General features: G+C 48.1%; 2 protein-coding genes and 2 long non-coding RNA genes across 11 annotated transcripts; 3 read left to right on the top strand and 1 right to left on the bottom strand.

Annotated features, from left to right (window-relative positions):
* On the bottom strand, positions 1–23,086 carry Zic4 (Zic family member 4). 7 transcript variants are annotated; one of them, XM_040739858.1, is made up of 7 exons: positions 22,925–22,963; positions 20,000–20,065; positions 19,670–19,921; positions 16,217–16,301; positions 9,611–10,228; positions 4,826–5,141; positions 1–2,666 (listed from the first exon to the last, which is right to left on the bottom strand). In XM_040739858.1, coding segments are annotated over exons 4-7 (1,005 nt in total). In that variant the 5' UTR covers positions 16,287–16,301; positions 19,670–19,921; positions 20,000–20,065; positions 22,925–22,963; the 3' UTR covers positions 1–2,665. The 7 variants fall into 7 exon arrangements, with proteins under 7 accessions (XP_040595792.1, XP_040595791.1, XP_040595789.1 ...); XM_040739857.1 differs by lacking the exon at positions 22,925–22,963 and adding an exon at positions 21,954–22,457; XM_040739855.1 differs by lacking the exon at positions 22,925–22,963 and adding an exon at positions 20,778–20,896.
* LOC121137512 lies at positions 7,247–8,899 on the top strand. Its single transcript, XR_005874776.1, has 2 exons — positions 7,247–7,577; positions 7,736–8,899. It is a non-coding gene; the product is annotated as an uncharacterized LOC121137512 (long non-coding RNA).
* LOC121137511 lies at positions 11,154–16,508 on the top strand. Its single transcript, XR_005874775.1, has 2 exons — positions 11,154–13,872; positions 16,230–16,508. It is a non-coding gene; the product is annotated as an uncharacterized LOC121137511 (long non-coding RNA).
* Positions 20,741–27,815, top strand: Zic1 (Zic family member 1). Of its 2 annotated transcripts, none has more exons than XM_040739852.1 (4): positions 20,741–20,879; positions 23,582–24,885; positions 26,312–26,475; positions 27,177–27,815. In XM_040739852.1, exons 2-4 carry the CDS (start codon positions 23,904–23,906, stop codon positions 27,372–27,374), a joined length of 1,344 nt encoding a protein of 447 aa, XP_040595786.1. In that variant the 5' UTR covers positions 20,741–20,879; positions 23,582–23,903; the 3' UTR covers positions 27,375–27,815. The 2 variants fall into 2 exon arrangements, with proteins under 2 accessions (XP_040595786.1, XP_021089037.1); XM_021233378.2 differs by lacking the exon at positions 20,741–20,879 and adding an exon at positions 23,090–23,175.

The following is a 27,815-nucleotide window of genomic DNA, read 5'->3' as shown; positions in this document are numbered from 1 at the left end:
AGAGAAAAACTTATTTTATTTAATTTACATGTACATGTTTTCTAGAAGACTATACCTCAGCTTTGAATTTTGTCTTTATTTAACAATCACTGTCAAATACACACAACATCTTTTTCCTTTCAGGTTAGTTTATAGCTTAGCTGCTGTTAAGTGGAGAGTTTTTTTTTTAATCACAGTGTGGATAAACAAGGTACCAATAATCTAAGGGTTGACTCAGACTCATGTGTATGTTAGGTATGATTATAAAAGATTTGCCTGACTGTATAATTCACATTCATTGCAATCATTATATTCTCCCATAAATTAGCAATACAAACAGACATATGGAGAGTCAAGTAAACAAACAACATCAATATAAGAGACATTTTGCAGCAACTATAGCTGATTACATGAGTTACAACTTGGGGAAAGTTCTTCACAAATCATTTAGTAAGCACAAAGGCTAGGATGATGGGCACGACCTTGTTTATTTAAATCACCTTTAGAACTACAGTAGGAGGTTGAAAAGACCTGAACAGGGGGAAAGTTTCTTTTCTAGGCACAATATAAAATGGAGAACTGCACATAGGGGAGGGGGTTGGCATATGCATGCACTTTTTGGTCGCTATCTTGTAAACCAAACCTTCTGAACTCCAAGATAATAATAATAATAATAAAGAAAATGTTTCTCTTGCTTACATTACCATCCTTTAGACAAATGACAGAAAGTGTGTGCTGATTGCTGCATTGGTGAGGAAACACGACCACGGATCTATTTATAGCAGAAGTTTCTTTGAAAAGGGGAAAACTTAGACATCACATGTTTGTAGGCTTAAGTTCCAAGAATTCCAGGTAGAATTTTTTGGAGCCCAAGTGATCTCCAAGAGAATCCATCCAGCTAGTTACCCTGGACTGATGGGATGCAGTCCAGGACAGAAAACACAAACACAGAAGCACAGACTTGGGACACTTATCCTCTGCCTCTGCCATCCTTGCATTACCTAATCTACCAGTTTTGGTGTAATTGGCCTTCCAACATCTCCATACTTCACCAGGCCTGAAACTACACAGGACTTTTGCTTGTTGTTGTTGTTGTTGTTGTTTTCTCTCTCTGTCTCTCTTGGAAAAACGTATTCCTAAAGTTATCTACTGGTGGAGTATAGGGATTTTTTTCTTTTACAAAATTTGATTTTATCTCTTTAGCAATGGTTTGAAACCAATGGGGCAAAGTGAGTTTGACAGAGAGGAGAACAAATCGCTGACAAAGAACCTTTTACATTTCATCAGCGTTGTTAGGACGACAAGCAGGAATGTCTCAGATAATAACTCCCACTTCAAAGATTTCTCAGCTCAATAGAAGGCAGACCATCCTTTTTATTCAACCACAAGGACGGGCACTAAAGAAGACTCTACTGTTTGATTTTTTTCCACCGTGTTTATTTTTCCCCTATTCACTAGGGTACTTGGATAAAATAAACAACAAGACAATTAAGGGAACATGGACTTCTAACTTTGCTGCCATCTTTCCCATCCACTTGGCCTTGGGCTCTTCAGTTTGTGCCCAAAGCCAGTCGAAACCTAAGGCTACCGCACAGTGGCACATCAGAGGGAAAGTTTAAGGGGCTGCAAGACTTCTGGGGTGAAGAAGCAGTGGAACACCTCTGGGGAACACAGCAGAACTAACTTTCCCTGAAGTGCAGTTAACAGCTCCTGTACTTTCCCAGGTTCACCTTCGTCTTAACTCCCCATTCCGCACTGAGCTGACAACTGAGCTGAGGTGCTCCTTTGGAAAGCTTCTCAGGATGCCCTAGTCATTTCCTCTGACTCTGGGGGCCTATGGGCGTTGTCAAGATGCTCGGAGTCCAGCTCCTCCTCCCTTTCTTGAAAGAATCCCGGGTAGCAAAGGCCCCTACATCAGGGTGCAGGATGAACCCCTAAACACTGGCAAGACAGGTCCTGGGAGGAAGTGTATACTGGAGAGCACAGTGACAGTATTAAATGGCGTGAAAGCAAAGGTCAGCGCAAATGTATCTTAATAGAGTGTCCGCAGTGAAGTGTGCCGCCTTTGAAGCGGCCGCTCCCCGCGCGCATTTCCATGGCGAGCCTAACGCAGCGTGCTGATGCACCGTCAAACTCACACTTTCAACCCCAAAACCCGACTCTTTGAACAACCCGAGCTTGATTGGACCTTTCTCCTTTTCTTTTCCCCCTTACAAACCATTTCCTCGCCTTTAGAAACTCGCCATCAAACCCAAATACGCCCTCTGATCACCGCAGAAAGCAGAAACAAAGAGGGCTGAGCGGCGATTCAAGCGGCCCTTTTCTTCCCTCGCATTATTATCCATTTTTATTATGATCGGGAACAAGTGCCCATTCGCGTGGGTTTTGTTTACCGGAAATTAAATGAAAATGATTTAGTCCGCGTCAAACAAAAATATATACTTGTATACACAAGAAAAAAGGCCTGTTAGACGTAAATATTATGTCCTTAATGAAAAGCCTGGATGGGCTCCAGGCCCGGCCTTTCAGGATTTCAGTGAGACTTGCCCATTGCCATAGAAATCCTAACTTACCATGAAGATGCACCGTGGCGAAGAAACACTGCTTTGTGAGAGAGCCCTTTGATGTCGCAGGCGCAAGATGCGGGCGCTCAGCTGCGCAGGGCAAGATTACCTTGCAAGCAACATCTGTAACAAGCAAATGAAAAATTAAAGGCGATTAGTGATCGGCCAAATATTTTTATTTCATTTCGTTATTTTGAACTGGGGTAGAAGGCAAAACGAAGTGTTTTGAAACAGAAGAGAAAGACAAGAGTCCTGTTCGAGGAGGGGCAGCTTGAAAATATTAGCAGAGGCGTCAAGTCCCACAAATGTTCTGTGTACCTTGGCAGCAAGGTTAGTGCTTGCCCATAGGAACAAGTTCTTTGCTTCTAACTGTCCCGGGCTGCGTTTGGGCAAAGCTGTGACTCAACAACAGGTTTGCTAGAGATGGACTTTTAAGATTTTGGGTTTTATTGGTGGGTAACCACCCCCTTCCTGCCAAGGTGGTTACCTTATTGGATAGAAGTTGTGGGGTCTGTGGGACCAGCGTGAGAATTTTCTACTGGATTCTGAGAAGGAAGGGATAAAAGACAATGCAGGCGGATTCTCGTGATAAGAATTGTTTGTCCAGCTTTTATTGTATCCAGTGTGCCTACTTTTGGTGGCACTGGGGACAATCCAAGAGCTTTAAGGGAAGTGGGCAAGTATCTACCACAGTTACACCCCAAGGCTCAGGACTCAGGTTGTAAAATCCTGAGTTCCTGGGCCTTCATTTTGGGTAGAAATACTTCCCCTCTTCCACATTTTTATTTCCGATTTGCAGAAACCTAGACAAGTCTGCCTGTACTTCCCCTCTCCCTTTTCGCCACCCTTCTCTTTCCTTGGTGGTTTTCTTTATTTACATCTCAGCTGGGATTTTGAGGCAGCTTCTCCTTCCCTACAGAGGGTGGCAGACTAGAAGCAAGGCCCTGTGTTTCTCCCCCTTGACAACTGCAGAGTCCTTACTCTCTACCTTCATCAATATCTGATTCCCCCCCCGAGAACTTCATAACCAGCACATCAAATACTTTCAACTCTTCAGACACTCTGGTGTTTGCTGCATAATAATGTCGCTGCACTTTATTTCTCACATGCCCACAAACTTTTTAAATAAATTTCTGACAAATGCTACTAGAGAATTGAGGCTTTTCTTTAAGGTACATAAATCCCTGGCTGTGGAGACCTTGATTCAATGGTGACAGCCTCCAGTTCCGTATCCCAAGTAGAGAACCTATGATGTTCTATAGCCGTGTCTAAACAGATGGGGGGTGGGAAAAGGAAGCCTGAAGCTTCACAACGCAGAGTTCTTGAAAGCCTTCTAGTGTTCCTTTGTCCCTGCTTCCCATTGTTTTGGACTCACTCCCCACTGCAAGTATAAAATGTAAATTGAGTTTGAGGTTTGACAGAATAGACTTATCTATGTGTTCTGATAGGCATTGGGATTGGAGGTATGTGACATCCCAAGAAAAGGGGAGAACATCCTCTTACTCATCTCCCTTATAGAAGTGGCTGGAAAATTCGGGACTTCTGTGTTTCTTTATTGTTGTTATTTGATTATTTTGTTGTTGTTATTGTTGTTTGAGATTAGTTGAGGAACTGGAGAGGATATGGAGGCAAAGGAAAAGACAAATGGGCTGAAAGAAAATGGTTGCGGAATTCTGTCTGCCACCTCCTGGGCTCTGAACTACTCAGGTTGGGATTGATGGGCAAGAGGAGGGAATGAAAAAGAGTCTGTAACTGGGTGCTGGGGAGACAGTGGTCCAGGCCTCAAGGAAAATATTTTCCACCCTTCCACACCCACTGGGAAAATTTATGGCTTTACTTTTTGCCACCCACAGTTGCCAGAACTGTGAATAAATTCAAACAAGTTTTGCTGCTGCTGCTGCTGCTGTTGTTGTTGTTATCTGTCTCTTTATCCTGGACATGGGTTTCATGGGCAAAGGAGAATGCAGAATGTAACTATAGAATGAGCACATTTATGTTTTTGTATACAGATCTAGTATCAGCATACTCAATGGCCTCCAGTAACTTTTGATAGTGGCCTATCTGCCTGCCTGCCTTTCTACCCTCCCTCCCTTCGTTCCTTGCCTACTTCTTGGAGCCTCAGTGGCCAGGCCTAGACTCGAAGAGGACACAAGCCCGAGCTGGGGAGCAGCCCTGATATTGGAGGCGGTGGTAGCTGTGGCAGGGCCCAGAGGTGGCATTAGGCTGGGGTGGGGGCGCTACAGAGTCAGCCTCCACTGAGCCAGGAGCCCGAACACACGTACCATTCATTCATGTCTGTGCCACGCACCGCCACCACTGCTGTGCAGGCTACCGGGGGCTCGCGGCTGCTTTCTAACGTGGGAGACGTGAGGGCAGACGGTATTGCTGAGTCGTAGCCAGAGCTGGGTGGCGGCGAGCGACCATGAACTTTCATGTGCTTCCGCAGAGAGCTGGGGTGTGTGTAGCACTTGTCACACCCGCGCACCTTGCACATATAAGGCTTGTCGCTTGTGTGTACGTGTGAATGCTTCTTGCGGTCGCTGCTGTTGGCGAAACGCCGCTCACAGCCCTCGAACTCACATCTGAAGGGTTTCTCTCCTGGGGGAGGTAACGCAGAGACGTTAGTAGGGAGCGGGCTGCTTCACAGTCTCCGGATTGTACCCCTCCTATTGCTCTTTTGTTTTCAGCAAAAGAGCCACAAAAGATTTTTCAGAAATTACTTTCCTCTATTCTTTAGGTCTGGCACCCCTCCCCCACCCAATGAGGAGACGAAGCCCACTCCCACAGACTACCACCCCTCCCCCTCTTCATTCCTGTGCCTAGGGGTGGGGATAGGGGAGCTTCGGAGGAGGAGCGACAATGACTCCATCATAGTCATTTCCATTCTAGAGAACCCTGGTCCACGCACGTTGTTTTCCTCCAACTTTTATCTGTGTGGAGACAGAAGCACCCTTGCCCAAAGAATCGAGTTGATTGAGGAGTTCACATTTGCTGGATTTGAAGTTACTGCCCAGGCCATCATCTGTCTCTGCCCTAGAGAGCCTTGCCCAGCAAATCCGCTGGACACATACTCCGCCCTGGTCCGAAGTGTTCTCTAAAGTAGGTTTTGTTCAAACGCCAAGGCAATGAGAGGATTTGAAAGGATGAGCGGTGGGTGCACATGCGTGTGCGTAGTGTGGGAAACATGGTGAGCAATGATCCACCCGAAGGCTGTTTTCCAGGAAATAGAACCCCCTTCCCTTTGCACTGCAGCCACTGAAGGCAAACATGCTGCAACGTTCTTCGAGTCTTGCCTAAACTGTTCGAAATCTCTCAAGATGTTTGTCGATTATAACATTTTATTATCCGGATCCATTAGTATCTCAGAGACCTTGTGGAGTATAGCAGGCCCCTTTCAGTCCAAACTGACAATTCCAGGTCTATGATCCTCCCCAGACAATTCCCCGCCCGCCTGTTCCACCTCGCAGGCCAGAGAGCCCAGAGGCCTGTATGGGAAAGTAGACTCAGGTCAAAGGAGGTCTTAAGTCTGTTGAAATCACCGCCCTTGAGTGAGGTAAGCTTCGGGTGAAAGCCTGCTACCAGTAAACCAGGTCCGGTTCCTCTGACCACTGAATGTATGGCTGGTCTAGGTAGAACTGCAGGAAAGGAAGAAAACGAACAAAGCTTCGGGGAATATTGATTGGGCCAAACCTCATTCCGGTATTTCCCCGCTGCCTGAATTTGCTGATCTGTGCAAGAGGCACCCCCCACGCGCCCGTGACGCCGCCAAGAACCCAGAATTTCAAGTCTCTGCCTCCACTGATACTGTTTCGGAAATGAATGGGGGGCTGTCTGGGCTCTAAGCAGCTGAACATCCTGGGGGTGATCAGGGGTGCAGGAACCCCTCTAGCAACTGATTCGAGAGCAAGATGCCCTTCTGTTGGCTTTGTGGTCTCTTCTCCCGCAGTTTATAGGAAAGACTTTCTGATAACACCAACAAAGACCCCATTCTGCCGCGGCGCTGAAGCTCAGGTGGAGACCGTTTTACAGGAAACCTGCCTTTGGCTCGGGGACAGCCGATAGCGCTCATCCTTGCTGGAGTACACTAGGGTCCTCTGGAAGATGCTGCCCGCTGCCATTGCACAGGACAAGGCACAGTCTTACTTTGAAAAAGTAGAGGAGATGTATAATGAACAAATCAGTGCCCCCGTTTGTCCCCGGGTTTCTCTCCTCTTACTCCATCAGCGTTTGCAAATCCCAAACTTTCCTCCTTCCCTCCCCATTCTTCTTCGTAAAATAACTTACAAAAGAAAAATTTATTTGAAGCCTACAAAAGAGAATAAGACTTTCCGGGTGTGTGTGGCCAAGGGGTAGGATCTGATGTTCGAAATGGAGGCTAGAATTCCCTCACCGGGGTGGGGTGGGGGAGAAAGAAAAAGAAGAAAAAAGATATATCCAGCTACACACATATCCCCTCCCAGCGTCTCGTCACGTAAAATAGAAGAGTATTTCTCTCCAGACGAGAACCAGAAGAAAAAAAAGCAGGTACTGAAAATGCCTCAGAACGGGGGAGTGAGCACGGCCCTGGGAGGCCAGGTGCAGCCGGGCCCTAGCGTTCCCCAGCTGCAGGAGGCGCCCTGGTCTCCGCGCTCGACAGCCCTCCCACCCCCGCCGCCCCGCCGCCCCGCCACCCCGCGCCCTTCCCCTCCCCCAAGTCCCTGCGCGACGCCCTGGGTGGGAGGGTGGACCCCGCGGCGCCGTGCTAGGCCTGCCTCCAGCCGGGCCACCTGAGTCCTGGCTGTGCGGGTCGCCTAGGCCGCCATGCTCCCGGCCCCGTTTGGGGCCCTGGCCCTGGGCCCCCCGTCCTTGGCCCGGGCCCCAGAGCGCCCAAGGCCTCCTTCCGCGCGGGCGCAAAGTTCGCCGGCCTACAGGACGCCCGACCAGCGCCATTTTCTCGCACTTGTGGCTGGGTCTGTTTTCGCGGTGACTCCGCCCCAGAGCGGTCCGGGTACTGGCCTCTGTCCCCCCCCGAGGGCTGACTGACTGCGGGGAAAGGTGGGGAGAGCCCAGGGCAGGGGTTCCGGGAGGCGCGCCAGTTGGGGAGGTTGGCACGGTGCGCGCTCCTGGCCCGCGCCTCCCTCGCCGCCGCACCATTGTTCCCGGGTCTCTGTCACAGCCACAGACTGAAACCTTTCTTCACCCGCCGCCTCCAGAGCCAGGCCTGGGAGTCACATTCCGGACAATCTCAGCTAAGAAATCTGCTCCTGATCGCCGCTTCCGCGACTCGATGGAAATGAAACGCCATTAATATTTGAAAAGGCAATTATTTTCCTGTTGAATCGAAAACTGTCTTCATGAATAATTTGTAGAGAGTTCTATTGCCATTTGAGAAACATTTTGTTGCTGCTTTGCCTCCTCCTTTTCTTCCCATTGCTTAGGAGATTTGAGGGAGACCCCGGAACAGGGGTGGATCTGTAGGGTTTTTGTTTTGTTTTCCCTTTTTTTTAAGCCCAAGCTGTAATGAATCAGGTCTGAGACCGAAAAGAACGCACAGAATTCTGCCTTGAGTCCTTACAAACCCAAGAGCCAGCCAGGCACACTTGTGCTTCTCTGGTGTAGGTCGGTTGCGCTAAGAATTTAACCATTTTCTGCTTCACAGACTTTAAACAGTGGGCCGGCAAAGAGCAGTATAAGTTTGTTTGCTTCAAAATCCCTGTCATTAAAGATGAGTTCTTTCTCCAGCCCCGGAGTGTGCATCCACCTTCCAGGTGCTGGCAAGCAGCCCCTGGAGCAGCGAGTCTCGGGGTTGGAATTATGGTTTTTAGTCATCCCTCTGTCCCTGGGAACATAACTCGGGGAGAGGGAGAGAGAGAGAGGAGCAGATGAGTGAGAGAGATTCAGAGCGTGCTCTAGAAAACCGCACAAGATGTTTGCAGACATGCTGGGGGGGGGGATAAAGAACAGATCCAAACTGGACTTTGGTCTTGCCTCAGCCTATGGCAGTGTTCTTTCTAACCCTAAACCTCATGGAGACGGCAGTTTGTAGCAAGCTTCTTCCCGGACGCTGCAGCCATCGGGGACTCTTGACTCTTAAAAAGGTGGCTGTTCTAAAGGGAACTGTAGAAAGGAAAGATACTGCCCGGAGAGCTGGAGTACCAAGCTGGAATTCTTCCGATCTCTCCGCATCATTCTTCCCTTTTCCCGCCTCCAAGATGGGGGAGGGGAGAAGACGCTGACTTCTTAAACTTCAAGGGGTGGGGGGAGAAAGGAGAGTCAAAGGGTGGCTGCTAAACTAATTAATGTAACTTCACAGGCTGTTCGGAAAGTGTGAAAACTTTCTTCTTGCAATTGTATTAATTAGATGCTTCTGGCCAGAAGAGTTCAACTCCCAGCCTCCTTCACTGAGCTCCTTTTCTTTCTGTTAACTAGAGCTAACAGATGTGGTTGACACATGTCCCTATTTCACTTAACAGCTCCTTAAATGACATTTAAGGCAGTGGGTCCCCGTTGGGTCTCTAATAAAATAAGAATGAGGGGTACCAAAAATGTCCCTTCTTTGGAGCCAGCAATACAAAAGCTGGTCAAAAGTAGGCCCCCAAGGCTCCTGAATCCTAAAGGAGGTATTAAGGGTCAGATGACCCCTCAGTTCAGGTGACGGTGAAGCTAAATGGGGAAGAGTTTTTCAAAGTGATCTGTAAATGTGAGACAATAATTCCCATTTCCGTTAAGGTTTTGGGGGAGGCCATGCTGGTTTTTTTTAAAGCCTTAAAACCAAGCTCTAGGAACGAGGGATATACCTCGTACCCAGGGTCCAATCTTCAGATCCTAAATCAAATCAAACCTATAAGGTAGAAGCGCCCGTTTACCAACAGGGATCACAGAACTCTGGAATCTCTCTTCCCACACAGCCTCCGGAAAAGGGTGAGTCTACAGGCAGAAGCTGTTAATTACCGTTTTATAAGTCTGGCTCATGGAAACAATACCAAAAATTGCCTCCCTCCTCCCCTCGGCTGGAACTAAAGGAAATTCAGACCCGAAGGGCCTGCGTCCCATGGGGTCGCACGAGACAGACAGCACTGAGTACTGACCTGTATGTGTTCGTTTGTGTATTTTGAGATTTTCTGATCTAGCAAAGACTTTCCCACACCCTGGGAAAGGACAAGGGAAGGGCTTCTCGCCCGTATGCACGCGGATGTGATTTACAAGTTTGTATTTGGCTTTGAAGGGCTTGCCCTGCCGCGGACACTCCTCCCAGAAGCAAATGTGGTTAGCCTGCTCTGGGCCACCGACGTGCTCCACGGTGACGTGCGTGACCAGCTCATGCATGGTGCTGAAAGTTTTGGAGCAGGGGCGCGGGGACACTGGGCCATCATCGCCTAGCCACTTGCAAATGAGCTCCTGTTTGATGGGCTGGCGCATATAGCGGAAAAAGGCTCCTGGGCCATGGGATGCGGCGAGGTTCACGGTCAGGTTCATGCCGCCATAGCCGTGCAGGGCTGTGGCTGTTGCCAAAGTGTCGCTGCGGTCCGTAGACCCCGGTGCAAAGGGTTCCGACCTCGCATACATGTCTCCAGGGAGCCCCAGACGCAGGAGTCCGTTCAAAGTACGGCTGTGGGAGGCCTGCGGAGGCTGCTCATGAAGGCCCGGAAATACCGAGGGGTTCGAAGCGGCGGCGAGCTGGGGCCCATGGTGTCCACAGCTGCTACCTGTTGTCGAGACAAATAGCGTGTATGAGAACCGATGGAGTGGGTTTCGCACTTTCCCCGGATCCCGGGGACAAGTCCTGCCCAGCCGCATCTAGGTTTCTGGCGTTGGTGCTGGGATCTTGAGCAAGTCGGTGCCAGCAGTGAACCTGTGGAGGACCAAGCAAAGCCAAAAAGCCTCCTCCTTCGTCCGGCTAGGCTGCAGTTCTGCTGAGTCCCCTGCCGCGCCATGAGCTGGAGAGGGGTAGTGATAATGGGGTAGGTGGGAGAGGCAACAGGACTGAGTCTGTGGGTGCCTGGGGGCACGGCCTCTGCTGCAGAGGTGTAAGACCCATATCTCAAGATTACTTTGTCCACCAACACCAAGGGGTGCTCCCGGGCCAGAGATGGAGGTGATAGGAGGGGTCATTTCGGAGGTGGTAAAGTTGGAAGTGGTAGTGATTTTGAAGCATCCTAGCCGTATATATTAATTTCAGAGTCCCACTGAGCCTGGAAAGGACCTCCTGCTGAACCTCGGCCCGGCAGCCGCCGGTGCTACTACAATCTGGCAGTGCAGAGAAAGGACAACCGAAAAAAAAAAAAACTTATGCAAAGTGGTGGGGATTTTTTTGTTTGTTTGTTTTATTTTTTCTCTGAGTTTTGGGTGTGCACTCCCCCCTCTCTTTCTGTGTCTTTAATGTCTGTGTGAAACCCGGGGCACTACAGAGGGGCAGCAGGGCGCTTAAGGAAATGAATAGATTCAGGCCACGGCCCCGGGCCACCGTGAGAACAATCGCCTATGTTGCCCATTGGCCAGTGGCCTGGCCCGACGTCAGTGATGACAGACCAGACTCTGTCTCTCTCTCTCTCTCTCTCTCTCTCTCTCTCTCTCTCTCTCTCTCTCTCTCTCTCTCCTCTCTCTCTCTCTCTCTGTTCTTCCCTTCCTCCTTCCCTCTCTTTCTCTCTCCTCTCCTCTCCTCTCTTCTCCTGTCCCTCCCTCCTCTCCCTCCCCCCAACCCCAATAACATTTCAGCCTTCTACTGCTCATGCGCTCTGATCCAGGCGGGAATTCTTTACTCTTTCCGTACACCTAACACCCCATCCCCATCCCTTCTATAAAGCTGAGCTACCAGGCTCCTGAAATTGAGCAGGGCTGGGTTTCGCATCTATCCATGACGACTCCTGGAAGGAGTTGAGCATAGTCTTAGGCATTTTAATATCCAAACTCCTCAAGGAGCATAGAAAGTTTGTCTTGCGTGCAAAGGACTCAAGGAAGGCAGGCTGCAGACTATCTGGAGCAGAGAAGCTCCTAGAGTAGCGAACCCACTTTATTCTCCTCCGTTCTGCCCCTTGTCTTTCTCTTCTTCCTTCTTATCATTTCCCCTACACCTAGCCCACATACATCCCCATCACACTTGCCCTTTCTGTTTGGCTTCTTTATTCCCCCTCTTCTTCCCCTCCTCCTCTCTCGCGCTCTAGCTCCAGCTCTTGCTCTCTCCCCTCTGTGATGGCGCTCTTGGAAGTAGAAACCCAAAACTCCCAGCCTGACTAGAGAGACTGAACCAGAGGAGATTATGAAGAGAGGAGGGGAAGTCTTTTTTCAAACTCACTTCAGGCCTCCCTGAAAGGACTTTTCTTTCTTCATTTCTTTCTTTTTTTTGTCACAGCTCATATTAATTTATCTGAGGGTATTCTGGCAAAAAGAAAGCAATCGAGAGAGAGAGAGAGAGAGAGAGAGAGAGAGAGAGAGAGAGAGAGAGAGAGAGAGAGAGAGGCTGTGGGCACACAAATGGAGGAGCAGGTCTTTCCTCTGGAGGCTATGGTAAAGGGACTAATCTGAGGCTCCTGTATTCTATGCAGTGATGACAGATGAAGATTCAATGAATGGAAACTATGATTACTTCCATGATCTGTGGCAACTTGTTGCCAAAGCTTTAACCTTAGTCCTTGCTATCTTTAGGAGTCTACAGACAGGATACCATAGTTGACTACATCCATGACCTTCAGTCTAGAATTGCCACCACAGTTGCCTGAGGAAGATGAAGATTTCAGTTCTGGCTCAGGAATGACTGCTCCTTGTCTGCCCTAGGATCTGCTGCTTTCTGAGCCTAAATGGGCTGTTCCTCATGGCCAAAGATGCCACTGGACTTTCTTGGACCTTCCTGAGGGACACAGAAAGTCTAGTTTGTTTGTTGTTTTTTAAAGAGAATTCTAAATGTTGAAAAACAAAACAAAAACAAAAAACCTTTCTGCGAAGGGAGAAGTTTGAACAAATTACATGGAACACAATTTAGAACTGATGGGACTGCCCCCCTCCCTGAGGTATTACATCCCATGATTAGTAAATAAAGGATTTTGCTTGTTTGTTTTATTTTGTTTGTTTTCTTTTGTATTAGAGGCAAGATCTCAAGGAGGCCAGGATGGTCTAGAACTTAAATGGTTTTGAGCTTCTACTCCTTCTGCCACCAGTCTCTAGGAGCTGAGTCCATAGATATTCAGTAGCACAAATGAGTTAAAGTGGTGCTGATAAAGGAACCTAGGACTCCATGCATGCTAAACAAGTCCTCGGCCAACTGAGCCACAACCCTACTCCCTAAATAAGGGTTTAAAATTTTTAATAATTGACTTATTTTCTAAAGCTTGGTACATTCTTCATTCATCCCTGCTTGGGGCAAGGGATTTAGCAAGGGATTAACTCCCACAATAATTTCTCTAGCTTTGAATAGCCTGTATCTCTCTACTCTGCCTTAGGAAGGTCTTAGGCAATTACAAATAGATTCTGTGTGCACACTCACATGCACATACACACACACAGAAATACACACACAGACACACACAGACAGATACACACACAGACACACACACACACACACACACACACACACACACACACACACCCTGTAGGAAAGAGAGACATTTGACTTCTGTTCCCTAAACCAAGGCCATTTGTGGCAATTTTAAAACTAGACTCTGAGAATTCATCTTCTTTCCTGGCTTTCCCCCTCTCCCTATGCTTCATTTAGTTAGCCCTTTAATGAGAGGCACTTCTATCAGGACTCTTGGTTTGTTTTGCCTTCCCTTCATCTGTGGATAGTTGTCACCAAATTTCAGTGAATTTCAAGTCTGATCTCTGAGCAAAGTGAATAATGTATTGAGGTGAGTCTATGCTGAGCCTCCAAAGGGCTCAAAGCACAGCATACACACTGGAAGCACAACTGTGTTCCTTCTTGTCCACCTATGTCTGTCCATCAAACCTCAGAACTGAAATAGTAACCCAGAGTGCAAGAGCATAGGTACCATAGGCCAGGAAGTAAAATCCTCTTACCTAAACCTAGGTGATATACAATTAATTATTCAGGATGTGTCAAATTCACAATCCATTTTAATTTGTTAATTATTTTATTTGAACCAACTTGGATTCTTAATATGCATACTGTGATCCGATCCTCATTAGAAGTTTTGAATAACAATACAGCCTGAACAGGGGTTTTTAAAAAAGCATTTTCTGTTATTTTCAGAACCATTTGGAAGCCTGGTGAGCATGCTGAACTCCTAACAGTCATGTGTTTGCTTCTCATTTTCACAGGAGAAGAAAATGTTAACTTTCCATTAGCAGGCTGTAGCGAGAAAGATTTTTTAAAAATCCAAGTTTACAGACCTTCTGAATTGTAAGTATTGACCTGTGTATCGGAAGGCTAAAGAAACCCAGGGGTTTTATATACACATCATGTTAGTATACAGCCTGTCTGACTAACTTTGCCCTTGAAAAGGTATGAACATGTGTATGACTTTTTGTGCCAGAAGCAAAAGGGCAAACACATCTGATTCAGCCAAAATCACTGACAGTAACCTGGCCCCATGGAGCTCCTTCCCAGATGCAGCCTTCTCTTGAAGCACTAAAAACATCTGGACCCATCCTGGGTAGATGTTTCTTGAGTAGCCAGGGGTCAGGTGACCTGCAGGTCACAGAGGCTGCCTGATCCTTGCAAAGTTCTTGGAGCCATATGGTCCATACCTCGGTTGGCTAAACATAACAATGGGACCAGACATTCTTTTAAGGTCAATTTCCCCAGAGACAAAGATAGAGAGAAAAAAATATTTATTGTATCCATTTATGCTTACTGACATAGAACTCTGAGCAATTATATAAGGACCTTCAAGGTGTATTTCTGAAATAAACTCCAAAAAAGCCTCAAGCTGATCAGAAATGGCAAGTCATGGAATGCCAATGTCCAAGAGGTGAACCATAGTCTTTCCAGAAATCTTTTTGATGTCTCAGGATGTAGAAACCCCCAGTTTTGGAAACTGTCAATTGGTCAGAAGTGCTTATCTTCACTGAGGCTCAGTTTACTTTCCGGAGATTCCTGCTTGATTTGCATAGAAAAGGAGGTGGTTTTGGCAAATGCTGACCCTCCCCAAAAGCGCTAAAGCTTTCATGAGGGCTTATATAGAACACATTCTACCAGTGACCCTTTCATCCTCCAGACTCTGAAAATGAATGCCCAGAATCATAACTTGGGTATTTTTGTTCACAATACCCATGCATCAATGGCAAAACAAATGATTTCTAGTTTACTTTTAGAAGTAGGGCAGTTGGTCCATCTGTCGGGGCTCCTAACATCACTAGCTGAGATGTCTGACTTCTCTTCTTGGGCAGGTGGAAGGATGGAGATTAGACATCAAGCTGGTCTATCTTTCCATCTTGATACTTGAAACAATGCTATATTGTGATTAAGCTGAGGGTCCATGACTCAGAGCCAGGCCAAGCAGCCTCTGTCACCTGAATATTCTGCTGCTAAATCTGCAGTCACTTCTTTGGTCCTTTTTTTTTTCTGACCATGGTGCCACTCAGAATTAGGTGTGCATCTCTGAAGAGGCTATCCACTGACTTCAGGATTCCTCCAGTGGGAGGTATCTCAAGTCTTATGAAAAGAAATCATTTAAGCCCCAGAAGCCTGCCATATGTCCAATCCTAAATTATGCAAAGGAGATGAGGTCTGTCAGTTTTTTTTAAGAAGAGGAAATTTTTCCTAATTATGGAAATTTGGGCTTTAATCATCATTAATGGCACTGAGAGTATGGAAAAATATACTTAGATGTAATTTAATTTCCAAGCAACGCTTCTGCAAAGTGTCTTTTTAACAAAAGATTAAGAGAAATTGCTAAAAGAACTTCCAAGGTAGCATTAAGGAATCAAAACAACTGAATGTATATAATAATTATATCTCTTTTTACTGCTCTTATAAAATCATCCCAAATAGCAGAAGAGAGTCATTTCTTAACTTACTTAAACTTTTGTTAAGAAGCTTGCCTTGCATACCAATAAGGGAACATCTTTGGAGAAAACATGTAGTTGTATAGTTGAAATGAGAAAAATTAGATGCCTGGAAGGGGGTAAAAGCCAACCTTAAATCCTATGCTTATTCTAAATGGAATATGAAATTAAATTCTTCACAATGAAGGTATTTCTGACAGAGTGGCTGTCAGTCATTCTTGGTTCAGACACCACATTGTGGGAACATAGTCACTGCCACATTGCAGAAGGCTGGTGCCCCTGGTAAAGATGATGCATATCATGTAAACCCCATCACCAAGATCAAAGTCCGCTTCTTTCATGGAAGCCAATACATGTCAAACCTCATCCCAATCAAATTGTCTGGAAATGAATTCAAGATGAATATGTCATAGAATAATGTGACAGTGGAATTGCGGAAGGTCAAGGGTGGTTGTTTCAATGATCGAGTACTCAAATATTAATTCTAGAACGTCCAGATGAGTAGGCATTGAGGGCTAATCCTCAGGCTGCTGGTGGGATGTTGTGTCATTGATGTGTGTGCAAATGCATCAAATGCCAAGGTGTTATTCTAAGTTTCATTTGAACTCTAGAGTTGTGCCCAAACTCACATATCAGTGTAACAAAAGAGAAACAAACAAATAGGATTTATGCATTAAAAACACAAAAAGTGCTTCTTCAGCAAATCTCTATTTATAATAAGATTTCTTTTTACTCACTCGATTCTTTCAGGGTGTTTCTGTAAAGCCGCAATCGTTTCCTCATCACCAAGGAAGTCTTGTATTTCATTTTCTGAGTCTGAGCCTGCTTGAGAAGAAAAGGGCTGAGTAAAACAACACACCAAGAATCTGTGGCTTGAATGTATGAAAGAAAGATGTTAGTCTGAAAACAATTTTTTAGCCTTTCTTTGATCATTTTCAAATTGGGAAACACAAGAAAAAATTTCTGGAGACTACTCACTTTTCCTGTAAAATGGCATGGGTTGGTAATAAAAACACTGAAAAATCCTTATTTTACAGCTAGAATTTTTATCATTCATTGTTCTGTCTTATAGGTAGAAGCATTCACTCAATGTTAAAAAAAATCTATGGCTTCTAGATTTTGAAATCATGTTTCAGAAAACTCCATTATTTCCTCAAGTTAGTTATTTATATTTGGTGAGGTGTGCCAGGGAGTGCCCTCTATCCTCAAGGGGTGTGCAATTATGCTTAGTTTTCTTGTTGAACTGAAGAAATTTGCAGATTTTTAGAATCCTGTTCTGTCTGTAGTAGGGGAAAAAATCCTTAGCCTGACATGTTTCATCCCCCTACAGAACACTTGAGAGCTGTCACTGACTCGGTTTCCCAAGCTAATAGTAAATCCACTGGATTAAAAAATGTTTTTGTTGTCATTTGGTTCCAAGTTTGTCCCTTTTTTGTAGTTTCAAAATTTAGAAATCATGTATCCTTCTCAAGATTGCTTGTCAGTGACTGGAGCTCCCAGGCATTTGGTAACCATAAATCCTTGAAACCATTCTAGGGACCTCTGTGTCCACCAGGCAAGGCTGAAGGAAGTGGGACAGCCAAACAGGCAATCCACCTAACATTGACCCTGAATTTGGTGAGGAAGGACAAACAGTCATTGAAAAGGGTCTCAGGCTGGGCAAACAAGCAAGACCTCAGTCAATGGGTCTGCCTGTCTTGACACTCTAGCCCACAGGACAAGAGGCTATTTAACTTGTTGACCCACAGGCTAAATCGGAATGGGGCTGTAGTATCATACACGGTCTCTAATTTCTTATGTTCCCCTTACCTGTAACTCAGACCTAAACTACCCTAAGGTATTTATCCTTTCTTTTTCTTCCCCAGGCATGGGCCTCAGTATACTTACCTTTTCTCAGAGGAAATTGTTTTCAATTATAACAAAACAACAACAAACTCCTTCCATAAAGGTAGCAAGCTCCTTCTAACACAGACCAAGAGAGAAAGGAGGCCTAACTTTGCATTCTTACAGAAGAACAGCAGGCTGGGTGTCCTTTCTCTCAATGTCCTCATGGTGGGATGTCTGGCACCATAGTTCCTGGTTGGTTGGCAATAATAGAATTTACTTGTTTGCTTCTGAGGAAAAGGGGTGTAAGTTTCCCTAGAAACTTATGTCCACCCACAATGCTGGCACAGCCCAAGTTCCTTGAGGTCTGTGGCTGGTACCCTTACACCTTATGTGTTTGTCCGTTGTGCATTACAAATGGTTAGGCAAATGTTTCAAAGGTTGGACCAAGGCAGACAGGAGGACCTTAAATAGTTCTGCAGCAGTTCTGTGCAGGGAAATAAAGCAAACACCCTTTTCTCCAAATTTGAAACTACTAAGCTAGTGGTCTTACTGAATGAACAAAATGAGGAGAGAATTTGGGAACTGTCCATGGGCCCCTGAATCTGAGGTCCCCAAGATAAGAGGCCTGGAAAGCTCTTTGATTCCCCCAAAACTCTTGCTCCTGAGGTGTTTTCCTATACCATCTGGCTACCAGCTCAATAAGGAACACCACCAGAATGTATTCGAATCAACCTTTACCCTGCCTTGAGAGGAGAGGGGTGCCAGGGAGCCTCACTGATTGATTGCGACAAGAAGATGGGATGATTGGTACTGCAAAACACACGAGTTTATTTGAGGAATCATAGAGGCTTCCTGTTGTAAGGTAGACTTAGTCCACACAGATCTGTCTAAGGTCAGAGGTCAACTAGAGCTGGTGACTTCAGTGCCACACTGATTAACCATTAGGCGTGAATGAATACTTCCTGGAAAAGCTCGGCCCTGGCAGGCTCAGAGCTACCAAACCAAAGATGAAAGCCGCTGTTGGCCTTTTCTCGATCGATCGCAGCTCAGCTACACCCTCACCGCCCTGGCTACCTTCCACCAGCCCCGAAGCACCAGGAAATGGAGCTGAGGGACTCGGTTGTACAGACCTTCTTTCTCACTCCTGTCCTTGAGAGGGTAGGGCTCTGATTGCCGTTGCTGTAGGCCGAAGGCTGGTAACCTTCGGGTGCCCAGAGTGAAGTCTAAACTAGTGGGGTCGATAGCAGATAATTTAGCCTGGACTAGAAATCTTCAAACATAGGAAGAGAAAAGAACGGTGCCCCCAGATGCAGAGGGTGGAGGTCACTGCCAAGCCTTGACATCCAAAGGTAGTTCTGTAGACAGCGAATGCCTAGAACTCAAGCAGCCCTCTCACACCCTCTCCACTTCTCAGATTGTCCCTGTGGACCATTCATCAACTCCAAACTTTCAGACTTTGAACCAGGCAACTAACTCTTTTACACCTAAATCCGGTCCCTTCTTTCTTGCCAGTAATTTGTTACATGTCCCTGGGTCTAGGCTTCCGGCCTGCTCGCCAGACCTAACCGCAGCCCAGATTCATATCCAGAAGAAAGAAAGTCAAGTCGTGAACCCATGGCTCATGAGGCATACGGAGCAGATCCTAGAGTTAAGAGTCCTGAGGCAGGACCAAGGATGAGGGTGCCCTGGGAAGGCATCCTGTCCGACGCGGACCCAGACGGCATCCTCAGTGAGTGTCCAGAAAAGTTCTAAGATGTAGTCACCCAGCAGCACTAACTTGATTCTTTGACCCTAGCGAGAGTAAACCGAAACCCTCCCTGTCGTCCTTGCCGGAGGGAAAAGCAGAAAGGCTGCCTGCAAAGACTCCTTCACCGGTACCTTCTCGGTTCCTGCCATGATCAAGAAGGAAACTGACCAAGTTGTTTTGCCCTTCTTGTGCCCACGGTGGGCACACCCAGGCAATTTACAAAAAAAAAAAAAAAAAAAAAAAAAAAAAGAGGAGGGAAGACGGACGGGCAGCAAGCTGTTTTTGGTGCCATTGCCAGTAGGAGCCCCATCTGTCTTTCTTGCACCCGTTCTTCTCCCGGGAGGAAAGAAAGGGCTCATCCTCAATGCTGCCCCTCGGCAGAAGGGCTCCTCCCCACCCCTTTAGAATCTGTGGGGTGGGGCCTGTACCCTGGACGCTGTGTGTGTGTGTGTGTGTGTGTGTGTGTGTGTGTGTGTGTGTGTAGAAATGGAGAAAAGTCTGACTGGGCCTATTCGTCTAGTGTGGTTTGGGTGCCTATGGCCTCTATAAGGGCACTTGCTAAAAGGCCATGGGGTACAGATCTTCCCCATCTTACCCCCTGATTTCAAGCACTTACCCTGCTCCACCTGTTGCCCGGATCACCTCATTTCTGCACATCACTTTGGGGTGGATGAGGGGGACCACAAATCCCGCTATGCCTCTTTTGTGGTTCCACCGAGGCGGTCATCCTTCATTTCTCCTTCTCCAGCTTTCGGGGAAGCAGTTAGGGAATGTATGATGAAGCAGAAATGAGCCGTCAGGATGATATTTTAATGGCTTATATGTCACGTTGGTGCATGTGGCTTTGAACTGGAGCCGCTCGCGTTTCCTGCAGAGAGCGCCGCAAATCCCACTTGATAACTTCTACAACCCACAACTTTTCCCCCCCTCTCACATTTACTCTTACCTTGTATATTTGGATGGGTTTCCTAAAAATACACCCTGTCAACGTCCTCGGTGGATTTTCCACAGGCTGGAGGAGAGAAGCCTGACTTTCTTTTTTGAAGAATTATTTTCCCTCCCCTCTCCCAACAGCCACCCTTCCCTCAGGTCTCCTCCCTACATTTTTTTTAAGCAGTCAAGGTGGGTTCAATATTTGTTCTCCCTAGTAAAAGACCAGTGCAACCTCTAGGGGAAATATCTCCTTGACTACAGGATTTTCGTAATCCCAGGCTCCAACTTCTCCTTATAGGAGCAAAAAGAAATGAATGGTTCTGGTTTATCTTTTCCCCAAAACAAAATATATGGTAGGTCCACAAGCAACCTTCTGCTCCAGCTCTTCCTGTCACTCATTATAGGGGGTCACTCAGAGTAGGTGAGAAGTGCAGGGGCAGCACTGGACTCAGACTTGTTGCCAGAAGCAGAGCAGTCTATATTTTTCCCTTTTCCTAGAAATTCTATTTTCAAGCCCCACAAGCAGAGATGCTCAAACACAATCTCTACAGACACAGAGGAATTAGTCCCAGACACAATCTGACTTCAGAGCCTCTCTCTCTCTCTCTCTCTCTCTCTCTCTCTCTCTCTCTCTCTCTCTCTCTCTGTGTGTGTGTGTGTGTGTGTGTGTGTGTGTGTGTGTGTGTTTATAAAGGACAGACTACTTCCAGTTCACTGTGCCCAAACCAGAATCTGGGAAGAAAACTGAAAAAAACACCAAAAAGGAGGCTAGAAGTAGCCAGCGCGCTGACCTTTCTTCCTTCAGTCCTAGGAAGCTAGCTGGGAAAGGAGCGAGAAAGAGAAGAGAGAGGAGAGGGGGGAACCATTTCATTTTCCTTATGCTTGGCGAACTGGTAAGTTTTCTAACCGGACATCACGTGAAAGGATGAGTTGAAAGTCTCTTTGTCTGGAAAAGAGTTTAGAGCCTTGATTCAGCTGCAAAGAAGCCAAATGAAGTTAGAAACAAAGGGCAAATTGAAGGATTCCGACTCTTGGCTTTTTGTGTTTTCCTTACTAGAAAATAATTAGACCTAATGAATATGCAGGCGCTAAGGCTAAATCCTGGGCCAAGCTGATGGGCTTAAAACTGAGCTAAGGAGAAACGCAACCTCCATCGCCCCCGGCTCCACATTCGCGTGCATTTTTTGAAATGTATAAATGTCGCTCGGTTTAATTGATTGAGTTACAGGGATTTTCCCCTGCTTTTACGTGCCATACTCCTCTACCTTTCAACAATCATTTTAATATATAGTCAATGGTTCTTTGTGGATGGGACAAAAAGCAACTACGCGCAGTTGTTGAATAGACTTTGCGCTGGGCAAAGACAGGTTAATCGAGGGCCGCATCGCGAAAACAAGCGAGTGTTGTATGTTTGCACGGAATCCAAATGTCTGCATTTTCCTAACTAAATCAAAGGGAGTGTTATTTCTTTTTCTGCTCACTCATCTGAAGGTAAGTAAATTTTCTCTGGCGATCAAAAGCCTGGTCGGCAACAAAGACCGCGCCCGCTTTTTCCACCGTCTTGTTGTGGCAAGTTGCGGAATTTCAATAACTGTGACAAGGGTGACTGATTTGTGAACTGGAAAAGGTTTGAATGTCACAAAATTTACATTGGTCCTATCTACCGGGGATTTAAATACCAAAAAAAAAAAAAAAAGTATTCCAGGATCTCTAGGGAGCTTTGGGAGATCCAGAGGAACAATGGCGCGTTGGGAAATTTACAGTTTTACCTGAATGAAAGGAGCCGGGGATGGGAATTGGAGGGCAGAGTGAGCGGGTTGGGGGTAGGGGCAAGCAGACAACGGACTGGACCAGAGAAAAGAGAAAAATAAGGGGAGAGGGAAATCGGCAACAGCGTTTTCAAACTGCCATTAAAAAAAAACAACCAACCAAACAAAAACAAACAAACAAAACCCAACCCAACAAACCTCAGAAACCGGAAAAAGTTTAAGAGCTCCATCCACCTGTGTTTGGGGGTGAGTGGGCAGGCAGGCAGGAAGCCTGGAAAACCGAGGCTTCGGGAGACACCGAGAAATCACGTTTCTGGGAAAGAGAGTGGCGCGCCCTCGCGCTCCCGAATCTTAAATTATAAACAGGAGAGAGGCCCGGCAAAAAGGAAGCAAACTTCAAAAGGAGCAAATAACAAAAGCCTCCTTTGCTGCCCTCCCTTGAAGGGGGGAGAAAGGGGGGAGGGAGAAAAGAAAGTTGCTGAATCGGGACATTCTGGAAGTGCCTTTGGGGTGTTTATCAGCTGGTCCCCAACTGCTGCTCTACGAGACGCCGGGGTCTATAGTCTATAATCGCTCAGTGGAGGTTTGAAGGAGAGTGGCAGAGGGAAGGGGAGTGGAAGGCGGAGGGGGGAGACAGAGGGAGGGGAGAAAGAAATTAGAAAGAGGGAGAGAAGAGGGGACTTAGAAGAGGAGGGAAACCAAGAGAGGGAGGGGTAGGAGGACGCAGAGAGAGAGAGAGAGAGAGAGAGAGAGAGAGAGAGAGAGACAGAGACAGAGACAGAGAGAGACAGAGAGAGACAGAGAGAGACAGAGAGAGACAGAGAGAGACAGAGAGACAGAGAGAGACAGAGAGAGACAGAGACAGGGACGACAGAGAGAGACAGAGAGAGTAGGGGAGAGAGAGAAGGGAGGGGAGAGAAAGAGGAGGGAGGGGAGAGAAAGAGGAGGGGAAGAGAGAGAGAGAGAGAGAGAGAGAGAGAGAGAGAGAGAGAGAGAGAGAGAGAGAGAGAGAGAGAGAGAGAGAGAGAGAGACTATGAGAGGGAAAAGGAATCGTGGATTTTTTTTCGTGAGAAGAGGGGGAAAAATTGCCAGGCCCCAAAAAAAAAAAAAAGTTGCTACTCCTGGCAGCCCTGTTAGTCAAAAGGGGATGTCAAGCGCTTTACAATACCTGGGATTGATGAGGCGGGCGGGCCAATGAGCAGCGCGCGGCGCCACCGCGCGCCCTTCGTTGGCGCGGCGGCCGCGGGGGTGTGTGTGGGGGGATTGCCGCCTCACCAATCGTCGCCCGAGTCGGTCGCACGTGACGCCTCCCCCTGCTCCCATTCATCAAGGGGGGGACGACGGTGTCGTCCTTTCAATTCATTTATCTGCAGGAATGATTGCTGCTATCAGTCTCGCGCTCACCGCCCGGCTGAGGAGGTGAAAGTTTCTCCCCAGGAAGATAAACCGCAAAAGACAATATTGTGCATGATTTGCGCCTTTTCTTTGCCTTTTCTCCCCCCCTTTTTTTCAAAAAGCAGAGAGGGGGGAAAAAGGGAGAGTGAAGGAGCGAGGAGGAGAGCCTGAGAGAAAGGAGAGAGAGAGAGAGAGAGAGAGAGAGAGAGAGAGAGAGAGAGAGAGAGAGAGAGAGAGAGAGAGAGAGAGAGAGAGAGAGAGAGAGAGAGAGAGAGAGAGACTGACTAGTGGAGAAGTGAGGAGGGGCGCGCCGAGCGAGAAGGAGACAGGGCGAGCAGTGGCGGCTCTCGCGCTCACATTCCTCTATGCCACAAATCCGGGAAGAAGTTTTATTGGGGGGCTGAGATGTTCTATGCCTTTCCCCGGGCAGCCTTGACTCGAGGCCCTCTCGGCAGAGACTGAGCGGCGAGAAAGTGCGAGCCCGGCCGGCGCGGTTGGAGCGGCAGGCGCTGGAGCCCGCCTTCTACCGGCCGGCAGTCATCCGACTTGCCTGCCTTTGGCCGGGCGGGCGCCGGCTTGCGCCTGGCCGCTGCCTGCTGGCTAAGACTTCGTTAGGTGGGTCGACTCCCCCTCCCTCCTCCTCTTCTTCTTCCTCTTCCTCCGCCTCCCGTTCCTCCTCCTCCTGATCTTCCCTCCTTGGCGGGCGAGGGTGGGGGGGCCGGGGAGGCCGGGGCTTGCCCCGTGCAGCCACGATGCTCCTGGACGCCGGCCCCCAGTATCCCGCGATCGGTGTGACCACCTTTGGCGCATCCCGGCACCACTCGGCGGGCGACGTGGCCGAGCGAGACGTGGGCCTGGGTATCAACCCGTTCGCCGACGGCATGGGCGCCTTCAAGCTCAACCCCAGTTCGCACGAACTGGCCTCGGCGGGACAGACAGCCTTCACGTCGCAGGCGCCCGGCTACGCCGCCGCTGCGGCCCTGGGCCACCATCATCACCCGGGCCACGTCGGCTCCTACTCCAGCGCAGCTTTCAATTCTACGCGGGACTTTCTGTTCCGAAACCGGGGCTTCGGAGACGCGGCGGCGGCAGCTAGCGCCCAGCACAGCCTCTTCGCCGCTTCGGCCGGCGGCTTCGGGGGCCCACACGGTCATACGGACGCCGCGGGCCACCTCCTTTTCTCCGGGCTTCACGAGCAGGCGGCGGGCCACGCGTCGCCCAACGTGGTCAACGGGCAGATGCGGCTAGGCTTCTCCGGGGACATGTACCCGCGGCCGGAGCAGTACGGCCAGGTGACCAGCCCGCGATCCGAGCACTATGCCGCGCCGCAGCTTCACGGCTATGGGCCCATGAACGTGAACATGGCTGCACATCACGGCGCTGGCGCCTTCTTCCGCTATATGCGCCAACCCATCAAGCAAGAGCTTATCTGTAAATGGATCGAGCCGGAGCAGCTGGCCAACCCCAAAAAGTCGTGCAACAAAACTTTCAGCACCATGCACGAGCTGGTCACGCACGTCACGGTGGAGCACGTTGGTGGTCCAGAGCAGAGCAACCACATCTGCTTCTGGGAGGAGTGTCCACGCGAGGGCAAGCCCTTCAAAGCCAAATACAAACTGGTCAACCACATCCGCGTGCACACGGGCGAGAAGCCTTTTCCCTGCCCGTTCCCTGGCTGCGGCAAGGTTTTCGCGCGTTCAGAGAACCTCAAGATCCACAAAAGGACGCACACAGGTATGGAATTTATGTAGGATACTCCACCTCCCACCTTGGCCGAGATTCGAAAGTTAGGGGCTGAGAGACACAGACCCAGCCTCACTGGGGTCTGGACCTCAAGTTCCAGGAGACAGGCAGATCTGACTTTTAGCTCAGGTCTCGAAAATATGGGCTAACAGAGAGTGGACGAGAAGGATCTGAGCATACAGGTTTTAAAAACAAGGAATAGAAAGAATTGGAAGCCGGGAAGCCGAGTCTGGTTTGGCCCAGCGTTTGACAAGCTCTAATCCCAGAGAGGTGGCGCGTTTAGGGTATCCTGGAGGCGCCAGTTGTTTCAGCTACAAGCAAATCTAAACTCTTGCTGGTGGCTACCCTCTGTGGGACCTTGTTGAGTCCTTTCTTTCCACTGGAAAAGGTGGAGAAAGTTGAGGTTGAGTTAAACCACGTAGAAACAGAAAGAAACGGGCGGTGGGTGTAGTTTGGTTAAGGGATATAATCTGGATCTGAGGACATCAGGTTTATGTATATTTGAAGACATAAATTTTATTTATTGGGATTGAGTCGGTGGAAGGTGCAGATATCCTAATTGTCCTTTACAACTGAATAGAGACTGTTCTTAAAATGCGGGGTTCTCGAGATGGCCTTTAAAAATACTGGCAAGTCGAAAGCTTTAAAAAGAAACAAAACAGCAGCAACAATAAGAAAACAAGTTCCAGGCAACTCAGGGCTTGGGGCGAGAGATGGGGGTGGAGGCAGGCTGGAAATCATGGGTCGTTTGGGCCCTTCAAGTGTCAGGGATCAGATACCTATCCGTATTTGAACATTTCTGGTTAAAGAGAACCCAACTTGAACTCTAGGTTTAAAGGTCCAGTCAGGTCAGAACTTTAGGTGTGGAAACTCCCTCCCCCCTTTCCAGTCACACCATAAAATGTGATGTATGTAGGGGGTGGAGTGGAGTTGGATGTAAGAGGCAATGGGGGGGTGTTACAGTGTGTCTGGGAGGGGTAAGAGGGAGGAGAGACGACGAGCAAAGCAGAAGGAAAATGACCCGGTACTGAAAATTAGAAAGAAGAGCTAAGTAGAAGCGTCTGGGTGACATCCTTAAAGACCTGGGCTAGCCAGCATCCAGAGCTTCTGCTATTCTGGATAGAAAAAAACCAAACCAACCAAACAAACAAAAATTAAACTGTTCTTGGTACTTCTATTGCTACTTCTACCACCACTACAAAGCACAAATAAAATGTAGATACAACTGTCTTGGGCGTTAAAATATTCATAGTTACACCATAGATGCATGGATTCTTAAAAATCCAGATTTTAAGCTCGAAAGGGATACCCCTGGGCAACTGGCATTTTAACTTACTGAAATTTCTCCATTAAACTTTGAAAACAGCTACTGATTTATTTTTAAAAAGACCCATCTCTTTCTCAACTTTCACACTAGGGGAGAAGCCCTTCAAGTGCGAGTTCGAAGGCTGCGACCGGCGCTTCGCTAACAGCAGCGACCGCAAGAAGCACATGCACGTGCACACCAGCGACAAACCATACCTTTGCAAGATGTGCGATAAGTCCTACACGCACCCCAGCTCTCTGCGCAAACACATGAAGGTAACGCCGCGGTCTGGCCGCTCGCCTTCGAGCAGGAGCCCTTTCTGCGCTCGGGCCGGTGCCAGCTACTCTGGAGCGGCTTCTGGGCGGCGGCAGAAGCCGCAGGAGGAGAAAGGCAAACAGTTTACCTCTGTCGGGTGGAACTGCGTAGAGGGAGCCGGGACGGGAAGGACAGCAGAACCAGAGGCCAATTAAACTGAGTTTTTCATAATGAAAGTAAAAATGAGTGGGGTGGCTTCCAGGCCGTGCTGCCAGAGCTGTGACTGCGGATGCTGCTGCAGTAGGCGCGGCCATCGCTCTCGGAAGCCAGGGGAAAGCGAGGAGGACGCGATCCTGAGCTCAGCTCTCCTTATCTGCTGTCCTCCAAGTGGGCAGGCAAACTTTGGGAAGTGAACTTTCCTAGACTCTGGCCTGGAAAGCAGCCTCCCCCTTCCCAGCCCCCTCCCCCTGTTTTCTTTTGTGAGTACTTCGGGCACAGTCTCCTCTTAGAGAGTGGGAACGCCGGGCCGAGCCGGGAGAACTAAGCCCAAGTCCCATTGGCCCTGCCTACAGAGAATCCGGGAGACCGCTGGCTTTGAAAGTAGCTGGGAGGGTTAGGGGAGGGGGGCGCACGCAGGGGGAAGGGAGCCCAGCCTTCCTAGCCCGGCGGAGCCGCCGGGCTCACTCTTTATCTGCGTTAAAACCCAACTTTATTCTCTCAGGTCCACGAGTCCTCTTCGCAGGGCTCACAGCCTTCGCCTGCTGCGAGCTCCGGGTACGAGTCGTCCACGCCACCCACCATCGTGTCTCCCACCACAGACAACCCGACCACCAGCTCCATGTCGCCCTCCTCTTCCGCGGTCCACCACACAGCCGGCCACAGCGCGCTCTCTTCCAATTTTAACGAATGGTACGTTTAAAATCAGAAACAAAACATGCCAAATCATATTTAAGAGACTGAACACACGCGTACACAAAATATAATTGAAAGAATCCTGAAAATCGAAACACCCCTCGTCCCGATCCCGCAAACGTTTGTTTGTTTTTGTTTCTAAATCTGCCGGTAAATCCAGGACTAAGACAGAGCAAACAGCAAGCCTTTAATTTTTTTAAATTTCCTTTCTTTCTTTTCCTTTTCTTGTTTCTTTTCTTTCTCTTTTCCTTTCCTTCTTTTTCTTTTCTTTGGAAAAGGCTTGGTAGCTGAAGGGCGGGAGGGGGTGGAAGAGGAAGAGCCTGACGGAACACCGCTTAAAGGCCCTGAGGGCCAATTTCTGGTTGGATCAGAACAAGCTCTCTGGGGCTGCAGCTTTTCTTTATCTTCTTGTTTTGCTTTCTTGTAAATACAGAATTATTAGCTTAAA

Source organism: Mesocricetus auratus, unplaced genomic scaffold, assembly GCF_017639785.1.
Source record: "Mesocricetus auratus isolate SY011 unplaced genomic scaffold, BCM_Maur_2.0 Super-Scaffold_100691, whole genome shotgun sequence".
Classification (NCBI taxonomy): Eukaryota; Metazoa; Chordata; class Mammalia; order Rodentia; family Cricetidae; genus Mesocricetus; species Mesocricetus auratus.
Note: the sequence above shows the minus strand (reverse complement) of the source record. Positions and strands in the feature narration are given on the sequence as shown.